At 39.4% G+C, this 22899-nt stretch overlaps 2 protein-coding genes across 4 annotated transcripts; one reads left to right on the top strand and one right to left on the bottom strand.

Moving 5' to 3' along the window:
* Positions 1–1042: 1042 nt before the first annotated feature.
* LOC100712040 (acidic amino acid decarboxylase GADL1) lies at positions 1043–8550 on the bottom strand. 3 transcript variants are annotated; one of them, XM_005472352.3, is made up of 15 exons: positions 8404–8550; positions 6796–6974; positions 5320–5446; positions 4503–4593; positions 4275–4384; positions 4042–4157; positions 3550–3629; positions 3361–3415; positions 3151–3267; positions 2996–3060; positions 2564–2645; positions 2116–2315; positions 1810–1861; positions 1600–1689; positions 1043–1400 (listed from the first exon to the last, which is right to left on the bottom strand). In XM_005472352.3, exons 1-15 carry the CDS (start codon positions 8420–8422, stop codon positions 1227–1229), a joined length of 1557 nt encoding a protein of 518 aa, XP_005472409.1. In that variant the 5' UTR covers positions 8423–8550; the 3' UTR covers positions 1043–1226. The 3 variants fall into 3 exon arrangements, with proteins under 3 accessions (XP_005472409.1, XP_005472410.1, XP_025767482.1); XM_005472353.2 differs by having other exon boundaries at positions 4476–4593; positions 8404–8469; XM_025911697.1 differs by lacking the exon at positions 8404–8550 and adding an exon at positions 7086–7929.
* Positions 8551–15921: 7371 nt separating this feature from the next.
* LOC100712308 (potassium voltage-gated channel subfamily G member 4) lies at positions 15922–20400 on the top strand. The gene is made up of 5 exons (XM_019364336.2): positions 15922–16081; positions 16308–17087; positions 18286–19110; positions 19978–20243; positions 20325–20400. Exons 2-4 carry the CDS (start codon positions 16359–16361, stop codon positions 20236–20238), a joined length of 1815 nt encoding a protein of 604 aa, XP_019219881.1. The 5' UTR covers positions 15922–16081; positions 16308–16358; the 3' UTR covers positions 20239–20243; positions 20325–20400.
* The last annotated feature ends 2499 nt before the right edge of the window (positions 20401–22899 follow it).

Here is a 22899-nt window from a genome sequence, read left to right as displayed (position 1 = left end):
AATAATCAGGCCCCAGCTTATCTTAATGACCTTGTAGTACCATATCACCCTATTACAGCACTTCGCTCTCGCACTGCAGGCTTACTTGTTGTTCCTAGAGTATTTAAAAGTTGAATGGGAGGGAGAGCCTTCAGTTTTCAGGCCCCTCTTCTGTGGAACCAGCTTCCAGTTTGGATTCGGGAGACAGACACTATCTCTACTTTCAAGATTTAAACAAAGTTTTCCTTTTTGCTAAAGCATATAGTGAGGGTTGGATCAGGTGACCCTGAATCCTCCCTTAGTTATGCTGCAATAGGTGCGGGCTGCCAGGGGATTCCCATGATGCACTGAATATTTCTTCTTCAGTCACCGTTCTCACTCACTAAGTGTTAACAGACCTCTCTGCATTGAATCATGCTTGTTATTAATCTGTCTCGCTTCCTCAACATGTCTTTTATCCTGTTTTCCTTCTCTCACCCCAACCGGTCACAGCAGATGACCCCGCCCCTCCCTGAGCCTGGTTCTGCCGGAGGTTTCTTCCTGTTAAAAGGGAGTTTTTCCTTCCCACTGTCGCCAAAGTGCTTCCTCATAGGGGGTCATATGATTGTTGTTTTATTGTATTATTGTAGGGTCTACCTTACAATATAAAGCACCTTGAGGCGACTGTTGTTGTGATTTGATGCTGTCTAAATAAAATTGAACTGAATTAAAATTACATAAACTTTTCACCTTCTAAGAAATATCTGTTTTTCCTCATTTGATCCTACTAGATATTTGTGTGAATAATTGCAACATAAGTTGATCTTGTTTTATGACCAAAGCTGTGCTTTGTGGGTTTACAGTGACTCTGATGTTTCATGCTAAATTTGAAGAAATTTCCCTTAGTGTATCTTTGGCACCATGTCATGTTCACAAGAATGGGAAGGAAAACCTGAAGACAGGTTTGGCTGTTACTGGCCTGCATAACAAGGCATAACATTAATTATTCAGGGAGATAAAACACATGGGCATTATTGAAAGACAAATATATATTTAGACAAAACAAAACAAACCACAAATGATATACAGCGTGTGAAATTCTGACATTTATTTTAGTTGTCTGGTTGTTATTTACAGATTAAATATTTACAGATAATCAGACATCTTTGTAAGTTATTAAGTTACATCACTCTCTGATAGTGCTGTGAGAATTCCCTGACATATCCATCTGTGCCAGAGGAAGGCTCTTTGCATACACTGATCATTAATCACAAGTCCTTTCCCAGGTTGTGGATCTCATTCAGGACAAAGTCCAGGTCCTGCCTGCTGACCTGGGGACTGATCACAACCATCCTGAAGAAGTTGGCTTTTTCTCCAAGGGGCTGGTAGCCCACCATCATGCTGCCCTTCTTCATCATTCGCTGTTTCACCACTGGGGCCACCTAGAGGAGCAGGGTAGAAACTGCAGTGACTTTTTACTCCATACTTATGTCCAAAAGCCTGCAGCAGTCTGTAAGAGGGTCACACTTTTCCTGTTTATCACAACAGAATTTATGCATTTACCAAACTAAAACTAATTAATCTCTTCATGTCAGCATTAGAATACATTAAAATAACCCTCTGCAGTGATGAACTCCTTACAGTGTGGAGCTTCTTCCAGAGCTCAGGACTCTCAGGAAGGTTCCTCATGCTTGGGGGAAGGTACCAGAAGCAAACGTTTGCATATTCAGGCTGCAGAGAAAAACAGTTCAAATAATACTGCCTTAAAGATGAAAATAAAGCGAGTGAAATGGCTCAAGGTTAGCTTTAGGTGTTTAGTTTCAAATCATGCATGAATATGCAAGGACGTACTTCCAGCACAAGACGGAATCCTTCTCTTTTCTTGATCTCCTCTGCAAGATACCTAAAAACACATCACGTCAGGTTTCAGTGTTCAGTTTAAAAAAGAGACAGAAACCAAAATGTCTTCTTGATTCATCAGAAATGTTAATATTACAATGAAACGTGGTTGCACTGCCTAACCTGACTTCTAGATTAAGGAAACTGGGAAAAAATGTACTTGTTATCAGCAGTCATGTCTGTGAGATAGTAAACGTAAAAGTTAAATATAACTTTACTGTGAAGGACGACTGATAATTTCTATTTGCCCACACTGACCTTGCCATGGCGAGGGCTCTGTCCACCCTCTGCTCCAGCTCTCTGCTTCCCAAAGCCTTCCACATGAGCCAGAACTTGAAGGCGTCCGGCTTCCTGCTGCACTGCACTGACTTGTCCCCCGTGTCGTAGCTGACATCGTAGAACTTGTCCTGCTGGAAGAGATAAGAGGCCCGAGCAGAGTGGCAGTGCTGCAGGAGACTCTGAGGGAGCACAGTGAGAAAGACTTAACATGAAAAAAGAAATTTAATCTTTCGTGATTATACTGAAATGATAACACAGGATAGAGGATGTGAAGGGCATCTGTCCCAGCTGAAGACCTGACTCACATTCTGTTGATGTGGCACATCATTGTGGATCATTGTGACATTGCTGTCACTCTTGCTGGTTTTACTGGTGGTATTTGTTTTTTCATTCAGCAAATATGACTTATCAATCTTATCAGACTCACCGTTTTGTCTCTGACCAGAAAAGCAGAGCACTGCAGAGAGGCCATCAGCATCTTGTGAGGGTTCCAAGCAACAGAGTCAACTCTTCATCAAACAAATGAAAGATGACAGAGCGAGGTTACATTCCACCTACCTAGGCTGCAGTTCTGCAAGTTTACGTTCATCTTTGAAGCTTAAATTTACCAGTAACAGAAAAGTTGGTTTGTAGATAAATAGTAAGTCTTGATCTTTTAATAAAGAATGAAAATCACAAGATAAAATTATAGGGACTAAAATAGAAATCTGCACAATTAAACATTAATTTTTGCTTACTTGTAGAAATAAAAATGTGGTTCTACAAGAGGGTTCCATACAGAGAGTTGCAGTTGTGTATCATGCTGTAAAAAAACAGCTACTACATTGTATGTTTAGGGAGATTTGTACGTAGTGTTTACCTGTGGATGCCCTTTAACAAGTGTTTATGCTTCTTAGACATGATAGCTGCTCCTCCCCAACATGCCTGAGCACAGACAGACAGAAGAGGAAAGTACTGATGAGCAACGCTGAGCGACAGGAGGGATTAAATGACTCGATTAAATAACGAGCTCACATCCACATGTAGCCACAAGTTGTGCTTCTCACAGATGTCGGCAATTTCGTCGATGGGATCGAACGCTCCGAGCACCGTGGTTCCTGCTGTGGCGTTTACCATGAAGGGAACTGCACCCTGAGTACAAAGAATGAGATATTATCTTTTGGCTCATTTACCATTTCAAGACTCTTTGTATCAAAGCTCAGAAAAATAAGATGGTTGACTAACCTCACTTTTTGCCAACATTATTTTCTCCTCGAGGGCTGAGGGAATCATCCTTCCTCTGAAAAAGACACAAAATTCCGATCGAAGACATGAGACAACCTGAATTCAGTCACTACGACTCCGTCTCTCTGCGTCCATAGATGATCAGGAGTTTTAAAGAAAAAAGGGAAGTGTGTGAAACCAACAGTGCACCTCTCATCAGTTGGGACAGTATAAACATTCTTCGTGCCGATTCCCATTAAAGCTGCTCCTTTGGAAATGGAATAATGACACTGAAAGATATTAAGCAAGAGTTTGTCAGTAAATATGCATGCCTGTACTGGTTGGCTCTGTTGCTCTGGCTGGCTTCCACAACCACAGCAAATACTTCCAGATCACTCATGGGTCTTAATTTAATGTCTCACAATGAATCACTCTTTAATCTTTAATCAAGCAAGTAAACCATTTGCTTCAGTTATTATTTGTGTGAAACAGGCAACACTTTGCAAAAGAGAAAGAAAAACTCCCTTTTAACAGGAAGAAACCACAGAAACAACCAGGTTCAGGGAGGGGTGGCCATCTATGTGAACGGTTGGGTATATTTTCACTTTTTTGTAGTGAATGCAGGCAGTGACATCTTTCCAGGAAAACCAGCTAATAACTCCAAATCACTCTAGGCTTACCCTAATTCTTATCCACACTTACCTCCTGGGACGTTAATATGACCAGTCGAGGAGCAGAAAACATGCCAACCTCTTTAAAATCTGGGCAGTAGCGGTACCTGGCCAAGTTCACAGCATACATGTTGGACAATGAGCCACCTGAAAGGAAATTATCCCAAGATGACTTTACTTGTTAAAATAAAGATCTTTCTTAATTTCAAACATCCCATTTATTGATGTCCAGTTGGACACACAAGTACAACTGGACTTGGATACCTGGGTTAAAGATTCCATCACCTCCTTCTTCCCAGCCAATCACCTTGATCATCTTCCTGAGCACAGCATCCTCCATCAAGGTAAACACTGGAGCCACCTCATATGTGTACCTGATGGATATCACATACGTGTGTGATTTAATGTGTAGTATAATTCCTGAGAGAGCAGTGGACAGCATAAATATTTCCATGTGTGACTTACAGGTTTACAGTAAGTTGTATGACTCACAGATTGGTTTTGACTGCTTCAGCAATGAAGCTTGCCACCATAGAGTAGGGCTCCATCCCTGCGTACAGCTGATTGAAGAAACGGGGATGACCTACAGAGATGGGACAGAAATACAGTGCAAAGCTAGGATCATATGCTAACTATTAGTTTGACTTTCCTTTTAATTTGATAACATTTGTGCTGAATCATACACCTCATACTGGTGCAATGCAAATTTGCGTCACTGTCACTCAGTATGCAAGCAAATCGATGAACAATTATGTATCTGGCTGCCAGGAGACTTACTTAGAGGCTCCTCCGATCTTGAAATTTGGGAAATCAGTCAAATTCGTCAGATCTTAACACTTTCTCCTCTTAAATTTTAAATCCAAGAGCATTGCATATAGACAGCTTACATCAAATCTGTCTGTAGAGCCCAGATATTCCTTTTGTCTAAAGTTACTGACTGATTGTGTTTTTTCATGTCCTGTAAACTGGGACATTGAACAGATTGCTAGAGCTTGATTGTGCACTAATGCTTATTATCACTCAATCAGACATATACTGCATGGCATATGGCTTGTGGGAAACAGAAGAAGCACCCAATGTGAAGCTGTCATAATTAGAAATCCGTATGACAAATTGTAAAGGCAAGAAAATGTTTAGTTTAAATTTATGTTCAGTTTAAGTTTACAATAAGAGTTTTAGTTTGTTTCATTTTGGTTTGGGCACATCATGTTAGTTGTTTTTCCTCCAAAGCAGGTGCTTAAAAATGCACATAACATAAATACACACCGTTATATACTGTAGGCAGTCGCTGAAAGTTATGAACACTCACTGGTCTTGACACTATATCTGATGGCATCTCTGCATCTCTGCAAGATCTCAGATTCCGCCTCTCCTCCGTCTCTCAGCTCGAGGTCCAGCAGCTTCTTCAGCTGCTCGGGGGAGTGCCACTCACAAACCTGGAAAACAGGCACAGAGGTGTCATTGTCAAGGTCAACCAATAACAATACTTGAAGCATATTTTACACTATCCACCACCTAAAGAGACAAAACTAAAAAAAGGCAAGTTAAAATAGTTAGCAAAGTAAATATAAATTAAATATAAATATATATATAAATATAATTTGATTACTTTAGACAGAAACAAATAATATAATTATAACTTTAAGATTCAGTTCCGTTGTTACTGTGTTTTTAAATGCTGCTGATTTTTAAATGCAACCACTAACCAGTGCTTTTCCTTATTGTTGGTCATTTACATACTGTTACAATGATGGATGTTTATATTAAATATAACTACAGTGTCAGCTCACAGCTTTGTTCTGTATGACAGGTCGATGTCTTTAATATGTGAGAACACCAACCTGCTGCTCAAATGATTTGTTAGGGAGGGGTAGCCAATCACAGGTAAGTTGGTCTATAATATAAGTGGTTTAACAGGTAAACAAAAACAAGCTAAAACAGCTCAAACTTAAGGGCTGTGCCAAAGCACAGTGTAAGATAAAATAATCAAGGTAACGCTTTATAATCCCCTGTAATTAAATGGAATTTGAATGAATATTATTTGAAATTAAAATGTAATTATACTTTCATACAAATTCAAAAATACTTAAATGTAGGTACACTATAATAAACATGTCATGTTTCTACACGAAACAAAGAATATTTAAACTGTAAGTAAGTGTATGTAGTCTTTAAATAGTCATAAGTAATTTTAGGTGGTGCATGTGTAATTTTAAGTCTTGCATAACTTCAGGCGTGTTACAGCAAGTGTAACAAAATATTATAATTATTTTAAGTACTGCCCAGCTAATTTCATGGTAAATTTTTGGAAAAACATCATGCATTAAAAGTACGCTGCACTTTCCTGTAAACTCCTTTTGAAATTCAAATGTTTGATGTGAGGCAACAGTGCTAATCACCACGCCACCATGCTGCCATCCATCCATGTAAATTTAGAATAGAATAGAATAGAATAGAATAATCCTTTAATTGTCCCACAAGGGGAAATTTGGTTGTAACAGCAGCCAAAAAGACACATATACAAACAAACAGTACACAGGACACAGAACAGAAACATACACAATTTTTCTTACATATTTTACTTTTACTATTTTACTTACACTACAACTGTTTCCTGTAAAAAACAAACTTGTTATCTCCTTATTCTAGAGTGCCAACTTTTAAATATTTATAGGTAAATATAATTGCACTGTACTTTCAAAGAAAACATGTTGGAATTCCATTTTTTAAATCCATTTTAAATACCCTGGATTTCAAATAATAAATAAATACAACAATGCGTTACCTTCTCTTGGACATTTGTGGCCTTCTTCACTGCCTCGTCCACAATGATTTCCATCGCTTGTCTGATGAAGGACTCTGCTACTTGTTCATCTGCAGTGGAGCTGTTCACATCAAAGCTGCCAGCTGGAGAACATTTTTCAGGTTCTGCCACAAGGGCCTGGCTTTCAGAGGACTTCACCCCTTACAAGAAAAAAGAAAAAAAGGGCCTTACTCTGTCTCATAAGTACAACATTTTTTTGTCCCCTTGTTGCATAAAATAAAAGAAAGGAACAACACATGTCACTTCATTACCTTGTCCTGCTTCTAGTTTCTTAATTTTCCCACTGATTTCAACGATTCCTCGATTCACTTCAAATTCTTTTTGAGGCATTAAGATCATGAATGAAAGAAACACGCTGTGATGGCAGCTTTATACATCTGTGATTTTGCACAAATGTTACTTCCAGTTTAATGCTGCAGAATTATCACCAAAAAAAGTCTAAATAAGCTCTTCATTTGCATCTGGAGTCATTTATATTTGGCAGGTTCCCTCTGCTCTGCCCTTCTAAATGCACATGTGGGGAACCAAAAATGCAGAGAGAGCACAGAAAACATGAAAAGAAGGAACAGTGGAGGGAGGTGGGTTTGCAAAGCAGCATGTCGAGGCAGCAGCGACTCCGTGCAGGTTGGAGCAACATAAATAGCACACACCATATCTAATTTGCCAATAGGATGCACAGAACGTATCAGCTGAGTCATCAGATGATGTGGGCTGGCACTGAGATGAGCTGATAGGCTGATTGCAGCCCTCCCTGACTCTGCGGACTGTTTGAACTAACCCTGTGCTCAAGCGTCACCTGCCACTTAACTGTACTCTATGTTACTTTTTCCCTGTGTAAGTGTAACTTTAAGATCTCACTGTCTGCTATGCCCTCTCATGTCTTGTCATATCTTTCTTACACTTTTCTGGCGTGATTGTCCAAGTTGTCACCTGACCTCTGAGTTGACTGACCTCTGGCCTTGTCAGTTATGGCAACAGTCCAAATTGTAGGACGAAATGAACTTAGTCACCTTCAAAACAAACTGCTGCTTATCTTTTGAACTTCATTCCAATAATTCAATTAAAGACAAATGTTACTTTTCGTATTGAAAAGAACCATTTCAAATTCAGTTTTTTTCTTTTTAGCGTTGTCTCAAGGCTGGGCTATTTCCAGCAGATACAGAGCAGTGCAGAGAGATAACATATAGAACATTTAAAGGTCTTTAAAGCGATAAGTTTAGATGTGTGGAAGGCTTTCTGAGGAACTGAGTTAAAGAATTCAAAATCTTTTTTTACTTTTTAAAATATTTTTCCTTCCCTCTGATGAGGTTATCAAGCTCAAAACATCATTTTTAGTTGTTATTCTTGCAGGAATATGGATTGATTTATGCTGTGCATGAATAAAATATAAAGAATAAAAATAAAAAATGACTTTAAACATATCAGAGCATTATTTATGAAAGAATATCATTTATTGTGCCTAAAAAGATGCAGCATGTGGTACTTTGTGCTAAGTGAAGTGCATATAACATAAGTGTTATAAGTGATCTTTTGCAAACTAAACTAAAAGTTCCACTGAAAAAGTCTTACCATTAATGTGCCTCTCCATATTTGATGCAATTTCCCAGCTGTGATGCTGCCTTATTTTGTGCCTCTACTTTATTGCACATTACCACTAAGCCGTCCTATTTATACACAGAAGGACGGACTCTCCTGATGTCATGGAATTTCCCAGATCTGGGTTTGGATGCACAGCAATCAGTAACATCTGCACCACTACACAAAGTTACCAGCTAATACCACTGATAGTTATGCTGACTTATGTTTTTACTGTACCTTACTGTACTTTGATTGGAGGTTAAAAAAGAAGCCCTGCACAATGCAGCTGTACAGTTATGGCTGTGAAACACAGAAATAAACGTGCAAAAGTGCATCAAAGAGAAGTGCAATTGATCTCAAGGTTGTGCAACAAACGTTTAGGTAGCTGCATGAAGCTGTGCACCACCAAACTGCTGGACTGAACATTGTCCTTTTACCCCTGTTGTGGAAAATTACTGAAACTGCCCTTACTGTGGAAAATTACAGAATCTCTCAATTCTGGTCACGTGGTATATTTTATCGATAGCTAAAAGAAAAAAAAAATATAGTATAGGGAGTATCCAGGTAATGTCTTACAACCACCTCATCACATACTGATGGTGCACAAGGTGCCACATTTTGACTCTCTGGCTTTTACTTTAATTTTTCCACTCACAGGAAGGTCCACGAGAGTTCCTTACATTTCCTTGAGTATTTGAATAAAGAACCAGCTGCACACAAAAAATACACCACTAGCGTCATCACTGTTGCTGGACATGTAACCATGGAAGAAACACTGCACAGGTAAACCTGAGGACATAATTAAATGCATGAGCTTCAGCAATTAGCAACAGCAAAAGAAGCAAAATGAAGTGCACAAAAAGTCCCAGACAAGACATGAGAAGGAGTATTTTTTGTGTGTGTTGGAAAAGGACTCCAAGTGGTAAATCTTTAACTAAAAATATAATGAAAACAGATTTCTGGCCAAGGTGGCGTGTGCATTACAAGGGTGCTCAGAAGTGGCAGAAACAGTGATGATTATAACTAGGATGATAATGACAGTTACAGAATGCATTTGCTTCAGCTGGGTTGACAAATGAAGCCAAAAACTGCACTTCCTCAAGCTGCCACTTGAGGATTGCTCCACTGAGTCAGTCCCTGTGGACTTGCACGATGGCCAACTTTACAGCATTAAACAGCACGTTTACAGCATGGTAACGTATCCTGTATGGATAACCTCTCCTTCATAGAAACTGTATGGTGGGTGAAAAGAAATCATCACAGAGTTATACTGATAAGGCTTTCAGTTAAGGGTGCGGCTCCTTTGATTGACAGGCGTTCCAGCACAGGCAGTTGTAATCTATAGTGTTTCATTCCTTCTAAATCAAGTCACTGATGTGGACGTCTCCACCATGTTTGTGGCGTTGGCGCCTTTTGGATCATTTTTAATGGGAGTTTTGGTGAGCAGCATTCTAGTATTTTATTAGTCTGTTACTTAGCATTATATCCTGCTGGGCATACATAGAGTTGGATCCATGCATAGCAAAAGTCCAGCAGCAGTTTTTTCCCTTAACCTCTCACCTTTATCAGACAGCTGATTCGAAAAAAAAAAAAATCATTAAAGAATGATAAAGTTCATACAGTTTGTAACCCTTACCCAGTATTGAACCTACATGCAACGTGGAGCACTGGAGCAATAAAGCCCTGCAGCTTTAGTACAGCACTGTAACAGGTTTATGCTGCTGCAGACCCACAACCATCCTGAATCCTCTGCTACTGATTTATTTCCTTCCTAGAGAGAAGGAGGGGCTTCTGAGAAACTGGAGCCTTCATCTTAGAGATAAGATAAGAAACAAGTGGCATCAATATCCCTTAAAGGAATCCAGAGACAAGGTTTTGAATTGATTTATCATTAACTACTAATTATAGTCCTGGGAGCCCATGCAAAAAATGTAAAATGCATTTTAGTTTTTTTTTTCCAAACACATTGATCCTGTTAAAAAGCGTCCACAGTTGTTTTGCTACTTTGTTGCCTGCAGTCTCATCTATTTTTCAGCTTTTTTTGTTTTGCACTGGTCTTCGTCTTCATTATGCATATCCTCTTGTGGTTTCACATGTTATGATTCCTCTGAACATTTTAGTGAAAAAGCAATGAAAAACAGATGAAAACTTTGCACTATTTACTTTAAGGTCCTTGTGACCTTCTTTTCTCTTCACAGTTGATTGTCTGTCTTGGAAATTTTCTTTTTGGGCCTTTTTGGATGTTTTCCATCATCTTTTTCTCTTTCTGTGTCTCCTTGCACCCCTTTGCGCTTCTTCTTCATATCTTTATTAAAGTTGCTTCACATTTGTTTCTGTTTTCTTTGTATCAAAAGTGTCTTATGGGTATCTTGTATGTATGCACATTATGTTTATTGCTACTTTCTGTTATTACTTGCACATCATGAAGGTGTTAATGCTTCCTTGCTTTTACTTAGAATTATGACTGCAGCTTATATGTGTAATGATATAATTTTATAATTTTTATCTACATTTTTTATGGTACATAAGAATTGAAAAGGTAACTAAATCTGTTATTGTCATTCACTGACAGCCAACAAGCCAGTAAGCAATAAATCAGTAACAGCACCTCCACAAGATTTAAGGCAGAGTCATAAAAAGAAACCAACTCATGATTCTTCCTCGTGGGAAATGTGTTGTTTCTCCAACAGATCACCCCCCCAAAATTGACAGTGCATTTCTTTTAAGGAAGGTTTTGCTGCACAAAAAAGAAATTATTAGCTAAAGACAGAAGAACACTTAACCTCATGTAAATACAATATGAGTAGACAAGCCTGTGCCATTGCAGCTAGACAGGTAATGGGGTCAGCTCACCGAGACAGACTCATGAACTAGCCACTGTGAAACCACTCTCTAGACTACCACTTTTACACAGACCCAAGTAAGCTAGGGGCTAACAGCATCCAACACAAAGTTCATATTTAAACGTTGCCATTTTTTTGTCTAGAAGCTAGTGTTAATAATTATTTTAGTTGTTTAGTTCAGCTTACTCCTACAGGATTATCCTGTCAGCTCCCTCTGCTGTGCAGTGGGATAAATAGGAATTTGAACTTGTCTCCTTTAATTGACTCTGGTGGAATGCATTTTAAGGTTTTAGTGTTTGATCACTGCCATGTTGATATTTAGAGCCACAGGTGACAAGCTTTGAGTAAGAGGGTGGAGCGCTAGGTTTCAATGGCAATCTTGGATAACGAGGTGTATCCACAGATCTGGGTGCATCACAAAAGCACAGCTACTTGATAATTATGCTAAGAAATAGACAGATAAAAGGGTAGAATTTTATTCACTTAACCTGGAGCACAAATCTCTTGAAAAGTTGCTATTTTTTATTAAACCTTTCTGTCTGTTACATAATCCATTTGAAAATGTGCTGAAATGCACCATCATCATAAGTGTCACAAAATAATATAGTTAAAGCCTAAAAGACAACTGCTGGCTACAGCTGGCATCCACCTGTCAATCAGTGTGGTTATGTTCCTAAAATTAAGCCATGATGAAGCTTAAATAAGTGATTAAATTTCACCCACTGTACATTTGTTTAAAGAGGAAAATGGCTATTTCTGTATGAGGCTGCAAATACTCTTGGTTCTGCTTAGTTCTGTTGGACATTTAAAGTTTTGGAATCCATGAACATGTCCTCTTTCAGCCTCAAGTGGATTCTAGAAGTAATGCATTTCTGATGCAGAGGATGCAGCTTGGATAAACTGTAGCTGCAGGTTTGACTGTTGCAGTGGGATGAAACTTTCTCTGAAATTGTCGCTTGTGGATCAGCAAGATTTCAATCCATTACGGAAATATGAAATATGAATGTATGTGATAGAAAGCTGTTTGAGTGCTCCAGAAGTGTAGTAAAGTGCTATATGAGAATCAGTGCTTTCATCATTTATCCATGAGGCAAGACCTTAAATGGAGTTCTAGACAGAGGGCGACTGATGCTTCTTCCATTTCTAAATAACTGCCTCAACAGTTGTTACCTTCTCGACGGTCAGCTTCTTGCTGACCGTCTTGTAGCTCATTTCAGCCTCGTGTAGTCTGCAGTCTTGTCCCTGACATACCACCTTAGGACACAGCCAATCTGCTTGATCCCCTTAGCCAGAAATCTGGCTAAGGGATCAAATACTCCATTCATAACTTTAGTTTTTTTGTGGAATTTTGGTTTATCTCCCTCCATTAAAGTTAATCCACCATAAAAATCCGAGAGTGTTCATTTCTTTGTAACTAAGCAGACTTACAAATTCAACAGTGGATCAAATACTTATTTCTCCAACTGTATGTATCTGTAAATGATGAGTTCTGTTGTGCATACTCATGCCATACACAGATGTATACAGCATGAACTCGAACTGCACAATCTGACTACAGTTGGTACAATGATGACACTTAATGCATGTTTGGCTCTTTATTCTTTTTATATCCTCTTGATATATCTCATTAATCCCACTTCCTGTAGATGAGTCAGCATTTCAACATTTAAGCCCAAAGCTTAGAGATGCAGTGTGACAGAAGTTAATGGATGATGTTTGGATCAGACTCAAAGAGTCCTGATTATGTTCAGACTGATTACAGGGTCATGCATTAGTCACCCAAAGGGTGGACCATTGAGAGGAGAGAGAGAGGGAGGAAAAGATAAACAGATGGATCATCTGGGATGGCTTTGTTCATTCTGGGTTTGAGCTTCTCTTACACTTGAGACGTGTAAGAATTAATGACAGATTTCCCTGCTGGAACTGGACATTGTTGTTTCAGAGTCAGGAGCAATATTTGGAATATTTAGAGGCATTTTGAGTGGATTGGTATCACACAACACGGATTTAAGGTGAGTTACGTATCCTTTCATGACTAAAGTGGCGGATTTACCAGAAAACAAATTGTGCTATTGCTAGAGGTGTTGGTTAAGCAAATTGTGGTCATGTGAGAAAACCCCCCCAAATGTTTCAAAGATATTTAAGTAGTGAAAATAATTGCAAGCACAGAGCCAAAGAGAGGTCAATAGTGGCCATGCTACACATTCTTAGAACTGGTTATGCCCAGTAAAAGCTATTTTCTATCAGATTTTCTAAAAAATAATTTATTTACTGCCATTTAAACAACAAAACCACCTATTTGAATGACTGTTATCATATGAGCTATAACAAAAACTGTCCACATAATGAAATTTGAAATTAGTGCACTGTAAAAAAAAAATAATTGTAATATAAAAGTATTTTTACTGTGTATTTTACAGTTTTGTACTGTTTTTTTTAGAATATCATTAAATTTAAATAAATAGACTGTGATTCTACATTTCAAATGTAAAATAATGTAAAATCACTGTAAATGTAATAAAACATAATTTTCTTGTTTTTTAAATATATTTGTCTGTACATGTGCATATTTAGAGATTGTTAAAATACATTCACAAATGTATCATAATTTCACAAATATTTGTCCGTTATTTGAAAGATTGAACTGTTAAATTCAAATGTAATGCTATGGAAAAATATAGAAAATGATTCTTATAAACTTTTTTTTACATCAAATAATGTTATTTAGGGCGATCGTGGCTCAAGAGTTGGCAGTTCAGATAATCAGAAGGTTGCCGGTTCGAGCCCCGGCTCGGACAGTCTTGGTCGTTGTGTCCTTGGGCAAGACACTTCACCTACTGGTGATGGCCAGAGGGTGATGGTGCGATATGGCAGCCTCGCTTCTGTCAGTCTATCCCAGAGCAGCTGTGGCTACAACTGTAGCTTGCCTCCACCGGTGTGTGAATGTGAGAGTGAATGAATAGTGGAATTGTAAAGCGCTTTGAGGGTCTCGAAAAGCGCTATATAAATGCAATCCATTATTATTTAAACCAACTGTTAACTGTATATTTCTGTACATTTAAGTATTATTATTCATATTGCCGCATTCATCGACCTTGTTTATAGGTAATTTCATTGTTTAATCACATTAAAATGTTCCTAATTTAATGTTTAAAAGCACTTGAAAAAGGCAAAATCCCATGTAAAATTAGGGCAACAAACTGTATTGTCATTACTGAAAATAACCTTATTTTTATGAGAAAGTTATTTTCTGTTATTTTCTGGTATTATTTTGGCGCCCCAGCTGCCGGAATATTACTGTTTTTTTTAGGATTTTTTTTTTACAGTGTGTATGATCCTTGTAGTAGATTTCTATATGGGAGTCACACCTTCTTGGACTGTTTTCAAGATGTAAAGTTTAAGTGAGTAATGGTCTCACTCCGGCCACTCCTATGAAAAAAACAAAAACAAATGTCTGACTTTGCTACTGAATGTCTGTCACCACTATTGTGTGTCTGATGTAAGAATGAATGATTACCAGCTACATCAAAAATATCAAACTCAAACTCAAAAAGAGAAAAGAAAATAACAGAAATAAAAATATTTCAAATCAGGATGCATTTATGTTTGGCCAAGATCAAAACAATGAGCTAAAACTGTGACTGTGAAATGGTGACCACAGTTGGGTTAAAGTGTGGTTTAGTGATTCACAAAAAGGAAGGAAAGCAAAGCTTATATTTATAGCACTTTTCACAGATATAAAAGCTGTGTGCAACAATTTATACCCAAAGATAACCATGTAAAAACAGAATAAAAAAAAAACCCCTGAATAAAAAAAGAGCAGATTAACCTGATTAACCTGAAAAGGTTTGGACTGTTTTCCCAACAACTGTACAGATTCAGTTAAATGGAGCTAAACTGTTCCAAAGCCTTGGAGCCACAGACTGAAAAGCTTCCCTGTCTCCCCTGGTCTTCAGTCTTATGAGGGACAGCTAACAGATTTTGAGCTTGTGAGCGAAGACAGCAAACAGCATTGTGTTAACAAGAGGTTGAGTCATATAATCTGGAGCTTGTCTTAAATAAATCTAAAATAAACTGGGAGTCAATAAGAAGAATAAAATGTGAGCTTGCCTGCTAGAGTCTGTTAAGAGTCTGACTGTAGCATTTTGCATTGCTTGGAGACATGGCTGAGATTTATCTGCTATAATAGGTGCAATAACACAAAAGCATTAATATTTCAGAGGAGTAGAGTATAGATCACAATTTAAAAGAAACAGAAACGTGAAACCTCACCGGTTCGGGATAAACAGTCAACTAGGGTGGATAGGCTATGCAGCTGGTGAGGCTTAAAAGGCACATACAGTTGAATGTCATCATCACAGAAATGCTAAAAAACGCCAGAAAAATATTAAATGATACCTGCTAAAGGAAGCATGTAAAATGAGAATAACAGTGGACCCAGGGTTGAACCTTGTGGAGGTTAAACAAGCAGACTAAGAGAAGATTTACACACAAACAAAATATCCTTGAGCAGGGGTGGGGGAACTCCAGGTCTCAAAGGCCGGTGTCCTACAGGTTTTCGATGTGTCCTTGATCCATCACAGCTGATTTAAATGGCTAAATTACCTCCTCAACATGTCTTGAAGTTCTCCAGAGGCCTGGTAATGAACTAGTCATTTGATTTAGGTGTGTTGACCCAGAGTGACATCTAAAACCTGCAGGACACCGGCCCTCGAGGCCTGAAGTTCCCAACACCTGATCTAGAAGAAAAGGAGGACAATGAATCTACTGATTATTCAAAGATACAAGCCGAAATCTCGAATAGTAATCAATAGTATCAAAGACAGGTATGAGTGCAGAACAATTTCCTACATCAGGTGCCATTAGAAGATCATTGTAGACCTCTAAAAGAGCAGTTTCAGTGGATTCCAGTTTTTTAAAACCAGATTCAAAAGAGTCAGAAAAAAGGGGATTTGCACTGGAGTGTATGATGTGTAATATACATCAAATATAACAAGGTAGGCCACTCATCTATCACCATGTATTAATTTTTTAATCTAATCGACCTTTCAGGCTTTACCATAACTACAGTCCAGCTCTTCAGCCAAATACCCACGCACCACCATGGCTATCATCGGTGCTGGCTTTGATGACCATTCCTTTAGCAGTGATGAGAGTTACAACCACCTCTTCATAGACACAGAGAACACTGTAGTCAAAGGCTTGTACTTCCAGCGGGGTCAGCTGCTCCCTGGATGTGATGCCTCTTGGTTTGTGGATCCTTCCTTGCGGGCCCTCATCAATGTGGGGGGTATCCGGTATGCTTTTCCCTGGAGTACTTTGGAAGATTTCCCCCAGAGTCGCCTGAGTCACCTGCGCTCCTGCATCACCCTGAGAGAGATAGCAGAGTTTTGTGATGACTACGACTCCTTGCGGCATGAATTCTTCTTCGATCGAGACCCTTTAGCCTTTCAGGTGATCTTCAACTTCCTGGGCCGTGGGAAGCTCCGCGTGCTGCAGGATGTCTGCAATATAGCTCTGCATACTGAGCTGCTGTACTGGGGAATCGATGTAGGACAGATGGCGCCCTGCTGCTACCACCGCATGATGTGCTCTGTGGATGAGGTGGTGCAGCACCAGCGCAAGGAGGAAGAGTGGAGGGAGAGGAGAAGAACGATGAGAGCGAATGCAGAGCAGGGAAGCCTCTTCCACAAGCTGGGTGAAGCAGTGGAGAACCCTCACTCTGGTTTTGCGGGCAAAGTGTTTGCTTTCATGTCTGTTATGATGGTTGTGGTCACTGTAGTCAGCCTGTGCATCAGCACCATGCCAGACCAGCAGCAGCAAGAATCTATGGTATGTACCAACCAAAGCAATGGTGTGCACAACCTGGCTCAAACACATTCTGTTTTTAGTTATGACTAAAAAAAATGATGTGTTTGAATGTGTTTGAGGCAAATGAACCCTCTGGGTGCATGAAAAATATAAGCAATGAAATTAAACCTAAATCTTCTACTTTGAAATATAACTGTTATAAAATAAAATATTATTAGTATTTAAATCAATGGAATTGGAAATGTTTGTGTTGGATATCCAAATCAGATCAGAATCCAGATCAGAACAGATGGTGCTCAGGAACATCGAGACAAGTTTTTTTTACTATTTAAAGGGAAAATTATTTTAAGGGAAAATGTCTTAATGTGGAGGCAGCTGTGGCTCAGGACATAGTGTGGATTGTCTACAAATTGGGATGTTGGTGGTTCACTCTGTCTTCCCCAGCCAGCATGTCAAAGTATCCGAGAGCAAGAAACTGAACCTATCGCCCCAGTGCATCCATCAGACCGTGATGGTGCTTATGATTGGGTGAATGAGGCTTAGAGTAAAAAGTGCTGTGATTGGTCAGTCAGAGTAGAAAAGTGCTATTTAACCACCAGTCAATTTAATGTGACTTTAAAATTTGGAACAACCATTAGAGAGATGGTAAATAAATTCAATTAGCCCTCTTTGATCAGTCAGGGTTAGGGGCTTAATGTACTTACTGTACTTTCGTTATGTTTCTAAGTTGAACCATGTGTGGAACTTTAGATTTGCTCCTAAGAATTAGATTCTGTAGTTTCTTACAGTATTTATAAGATTTTTGTTTTATCCTTGTTTAGTTGCTCATGTATTTATTTGTTGCTAGAAGGTAGTCAAAAAATGAGTTGATAGCTGCAATCTGCCACATGCATGGCACCACAAAATTGCTCGGCCCACAGTTGGAACCAGTGACATCAGCAATTTTGTGGCAATTTTTTTTTACAGATGGAAATTACCTTGACCAACACTATGTAATAGTTAGCTGTCAAACCTGTCAAAATGAGGTCTGGTTTTCAAAGGGAAAACTGGCTACATATTAGCACAACCATCATCATAACCTTGGTGGAAGAAAGGTACTAAACTAGTGTTTTGCACCGATGTTGGTTATCAGTTTTCAAGATAATTATTAAATTGTGTACTTTAACATTTAGATCAATTAAACTTACCCATGGTCTTTTGTCTTTTGTTACTCTTGCAGGGTGAATGCTCTCAAAAGTGCCAAAACATGTTCTTGGTAGAGTCGGTTTGCGTGGCTTGGTTCACCTTGGAGTTTCTGGTGCGATTTTTCCATGCACAGAGCAAGCTGGAGTTCATTCAGGGACCACTCAACATCACTGATGTAGCTGCCATCTTGCCCTACTATATTTCCCTGTTTCTGGAGTTTAAGGACGAAACAGCGCATAATATTGTTGCTGGTGCAGGGAAGAGCACTCTAGATAAACTGGGTCTAATCCTGCGCGTGATGAGGGCCCTACGTATTATGTATGTGATGAAGCTGGCCCGTCACTCTATGGGTCTGCAGACTCTGGGGCTGACCATGCAGAGGAGTGTGACTGACTTTGGCCTGCTGCTGCTCTTCATCTGCGTCGCCGTGGCCCTCTTTTCTCCACTGGTCCACCTTGCTGAAAGTGAGCTGGCTCCAAATGCTGCTAGAACCCCCCAGCTAAAGTTCAGCAGCATCCCAGCATCATACTGGTGGTCCATCATCTCCGTGACCACCGTTGGGTATGGAGACATGGTGCCACACAGCATCCCCGGCCAAGTGGGGGCGCTTATCATCATCTTAGCAGGGATCCTCATCCTGTCTTTCCCTTCCACATCTATCTTCCACACCTTTAACCACACTTACAATGAGCTTAAAGAGGAGCACAAGAGGCTGTGGAAGGAAGAGAGGAGTGCCGAGCTTGCCACTGAGGCTGAAGAAAGCATGAAAGAAAGAGAAACATGGCCTGATAATTGGCCTGAAACAGATTTTCTGCCTGGTCTAGATGATCATTATTACCTCTTCATGAAAGACCTTCAGGTGGTGAATAAGAACTCAAGCCATCAACCACTTTTTGCTCCTGCTACATTTTGATTATATGAAAATACATTCCTGCTTGGAAACGACTTGGTGTACTCTCAGAAACGTTGTAGGAGGTAGAAAATATGAATATGGAAATTATTTTTGTGATGATTGTGATGGCAAACTGGAAACTGCACTTAGAACAGAAACAGCTGCATTATACTGATAACAAAACTTCCGCTCTCAGGAAGCATCTGCACAGACAGATGCGAACACAAAGCTAGCCAAGAACCGAAACTAATGTTAAGGCAGTGATGAGCAGTCAGGGTTGTAGCAATGTAGCCTTTAATTTTTTCCTCTTCAAGTTCCTACAGTAGTGTTCATATGTAAATGGTACAGAGAAATTATATGTGTCCTAAGTAGGACAAAGATTTGTGTTGGTGTGTGGGACTGTAGTCTAAGGTTTATATTATCAGTGTGTAATACATTACTTTTTGAGTAATCATCCCAACATTGTTCACCTACCTTTGTTATGGCCCCATGTCTGCTTAGTTTTGCAAATGTAGTGTATAATTGATTTATGAGTTTATGAGTACTGTGAACATTTGCTTTAATATACCTTACCTAAACTTATTTATATGTGCTGCAAACATGTCACGGTCCAGGGAAGTGTTATGCTCCTGCACCTTAGCCTTGCCCGTCTTGGGTGCAGTCTGCCCTGCCTCACCTGCAAGCCACTGGCAGCAGTCAGTGGTCCTGCATTTAAGGCCAGTGTGGACGTCCACTCATTGCCAGATTGTCTACTCTTGGTGATAAATCTACTTCCATGTATGAGTTCAATTTTGATTTTTCCAAATGTTAACATACTGCCTCCCTGTGCTACAGTCTCCATGCCTAAGGACGCATTTTCCTACATTTCAACAACTCCTCAGATTACTGTCCCTCTGGCCATTCCTGCAACATCGATGGCTGCTGAAACACTCACCTGCTCACTTGCTCTCAGAGCTTCCCCGTCTCACTCACCTGCCTGCATCTCTACTCCAGCAAACACCTGCCGAAGGAATTCCTTTCCTGGATGCTTCTCTGTTTGGACACCTCAACCTCTGGACCCTCCCCTTCCCCCTCCAAACTCCACATCTCTCCTGAACAAAGTGAAGTGCACACTTGTCATTTCCACTCTCACTTCCTTCAGTGTCTTTGTGAAACTTAATTTACATCTCCCTCTGTTTCAGTAAACATCTCACCAGTGGCTCTAGTCCCTCTCCTGCCGCTGTGATTAAGGCTTTGGAAGAAAAGATTCAATAAACCTTGCATTCCTGTGAAACTTCCCATCTGTTCAGTCTGTGTTTGGGTGTGCCTTTTTACTTCGGCCTTTCGGCCTTCTGACAAAACAATCCACAAATTATTAGTTACTTGGTCAAAAAGGTGATAGCCATACATTTGATAGTGGAAAGTAGAGGCAGACACCTCCTTTAACAATAGTTACTGACAAAATGCTGATGCAGCACTTTTTGTTAGCACTGTATTAATGCTTTAATGCTATTAACCAGAAACCACTTTTTGTCCAACAGAGGGCAGACATGTTCACTAAACAAGCCGTGAAGAAAACTAAAGCATCTCAAGGAAGAAAGGATTTGCTCTGCTGCAGACTGCAGTACAATAATAACATAGTAATTGTTTCAGTGATTATATCCTGAGGGAAGAAATAAATCTGTAATGTGGATGTGCCCACATTAGTTTATAATTTTAATATAAGGTGGACTCTTGAAGCTGTTATCACTAAAGTCTGTGCCACGCAGGTGCATCACGCCTGGAAATGATCTGAAGGCGACTGATCCAGTCTGGTGATTTGAGCACAACAGGAAGGCATAGTTGGGCTTCTGGGAAACGCACAAAACCCTGGATTACTACAGAAGCCTGTAAAAGAATGGAAAAGAATTAATTCTGGACGCAGAATGTTTGCCTCTGATGAGAGACGGGGATGCCAAGAGTTCACCAACAAAGAGTGGCATGAGGTTTAAGATGGAAAGAACAGGAGTGAGCCAGGGAGAAAGAGGGAAGACAGTGCGGGAGGAGAGAATGAAGGCCAGTTGGATTTAAAAGTTTGGCCAACCTTGAACAAATAAAACTGTACCTCTGTTTTTTTTTCTTTCTCTCAGAAAAGTTTGGCCATGCTTTTACTTACAAAGTGTCAGAGCTTCATTACATTAGTAGCCATTCATTGACTTTTTCAAAGGACTCTTTATCATTGGGAATGGTTCTGGAGGAGCGGGCTAGTCATAGTACTTCCAGGTCAACATTTGCACCGACTGAAATATCAGTAAGAAATTTCATTAAAAAAATCATGATCATAAAATTCCAGATCAAACTGCATGTCTGCAACGTGGAAAAGCATGGCAACCTAACCTGACTGCAGAGGAGCTGCAGGAAGGTGTTACTGACACTTGAATAGTTCAGTGAGCTCCAATGAGCAGCAATTTTGCACAAACAGAAGCCTTCTCATGACCAAAAGTGGTCAAAAGGACCCCCTTTTTTAATTAGAAAGGCCTAAAATCTGGTAGGTTTTCAAAAGGTAAAGAGACCTGTAAGACAGATTAATTTCCTTTTTTATGCAAATTATAATTTTAAAATATTTTATTTTTCCAGGTGCACCCAAATGCTTATAGGCATGTACATGTGTGTTTCTTTGTACACTTGTCGCTTCAGTATGATTCTGTTTATGTAGCAATATATTGGGGGCAAAAAGAAAACTGTAAATGACTTCATTTGGGGGGATTTAGAAGATTTAAATGTAAGGTTGGGGTGAAGTTTGGGCTAGGTCCTTTGGAGGGACAGAAACATGTATGCACGTGTGTTTATATGACTACTTGTGATGTGGTACCCTCTGTTCTCTGGTTCATGGGAATCGCAAGCCTGTTATTACTTTTTTTCCTGATATAAAATCACCAGAGGAATGTCTGCACCACACTCACACACTTTGTGTCTGACATCCCACTAAAACCATTTCCACACTGACCCCAAAAGCCTCTTGCACTAAAAAGAGCTTGTCTGCTCAACTGACCCTCAGCTCCAGGCTGCTTGGAAGCTGCCGACTGCTCTCAGTCACTGTAACTGTGTATTTAAAAGTAAAGGAGGGCTTGTACTACAAAAAACAAAGTTCCAGTAACAGCAACAGCAGCTGTGCTCCAAATCAGAGTATGCTATTTAAAATAATCACAAAATAGATCTTGAGCTACAGCTCTGAGGCTTGAATTCAAGTCAAATGTAAAAAAAAAAAGAGAACCTGAACCATTACTTACTCTAACCAATGTTTTATAATAAAAATGGATCAAATGAGTAGTTTAAATGTAAATGAAAGGAAAGAGAAATGATCACACAGCTCTTTAGTTTGAATTAACTCTGCAGAACTTGATAGCATCTTTCAGTTTATTCATTTTGTGTTCTGGCAAGTACATTTTGCTGTTTTTCCATCCAAAATTCTTTGATTCTTTCACCTGTTTTCAGTGAAAGCCTCTAATAAGCAAACATACAGACATAGTTAGATTCTACTAGATGGATCTAGTGAAGCATTTAGAAGTTAAAGAGTCAAATAAGAGGTGGTGAAGATCAAAACTAGAGCTAAAAGTGGATTAACACTGGGCCTACTCTGCATTTCCGTGTGAAAACTGCTTTTCTCTCAGCTCCTGACAAGGTGTCTTTTGGGTGTTAGTTCCACCAATAGTGGACATTTTGAATTTTTCCCTACAATAATACAGTACATACAGAGAAAAACACAACAATCATATGACCCCCTATGAGCAAGCACTT

The sequence above is a fragment of the Oreochromis niloticus genome, linkage group LG11 (assembly GCF_001858045.2).
Source record: "Oreochromis niloticus isolate F11D_XX linkage group LG11, O_niloticus_UMD_NMBU, whole genome shotgun sequence".
Classification (NCBI taxonomy): Eukaryota; Metazoa; Chordata; class Actinopteri; order Cichliformes; family Cichlidae; genus Oreochromis; species Oreochromis niloticus.
The sequence above is the reverse complement of the archived record's forward strand: the minus strand, read 5'-3'. Positions and strand labels throughout refer to the sequence as shown.

Coding starts and splice junctions, on each gene's coding strand:
- LOC100712040 (XM_025911697.1), bottom strand. CDS start 7,173: ATGATCTTAATGCCTCAAAAAGAATTTGAAGTGAATCGAGGAATCGTT. Junction 6,975..7,085: donor GAAACTAGAAGCAGGACAAG/GTAATGAAGTGA, acceptor TTTTCTTGTAAG/GGGTGAAGTCCTCTGAAAGC. Junction 1,401..1,599: donor TCTGGAAGAAGCTCCACACT/GTAAGGAGTTCA, acceptor CTGCTCCTCTAG/GTGGCCCCAGTGGTGAAACA.
- LOC100712308 (XM_019364336.2), top strand. CDS start 16,359: ATGGCTATCATCGGTGCTGGCTTTGATGACCATTCCTTTAGCAGTGAT. Junction 17,088..18,285: donor AGCAGCAGCAAGAATCTATG/GTATGTACCAAC, acceptor TTACTCTTGCAG/GGTGAATGCTCTCAAAAGTG. Junction 19,111..19,977: donor TCTTCATGAAAGACCTTCAG/GTGGTGAATAAG, acceptor CCTGTGCTACAG/TCTCCATGCCTAAGGACGCA.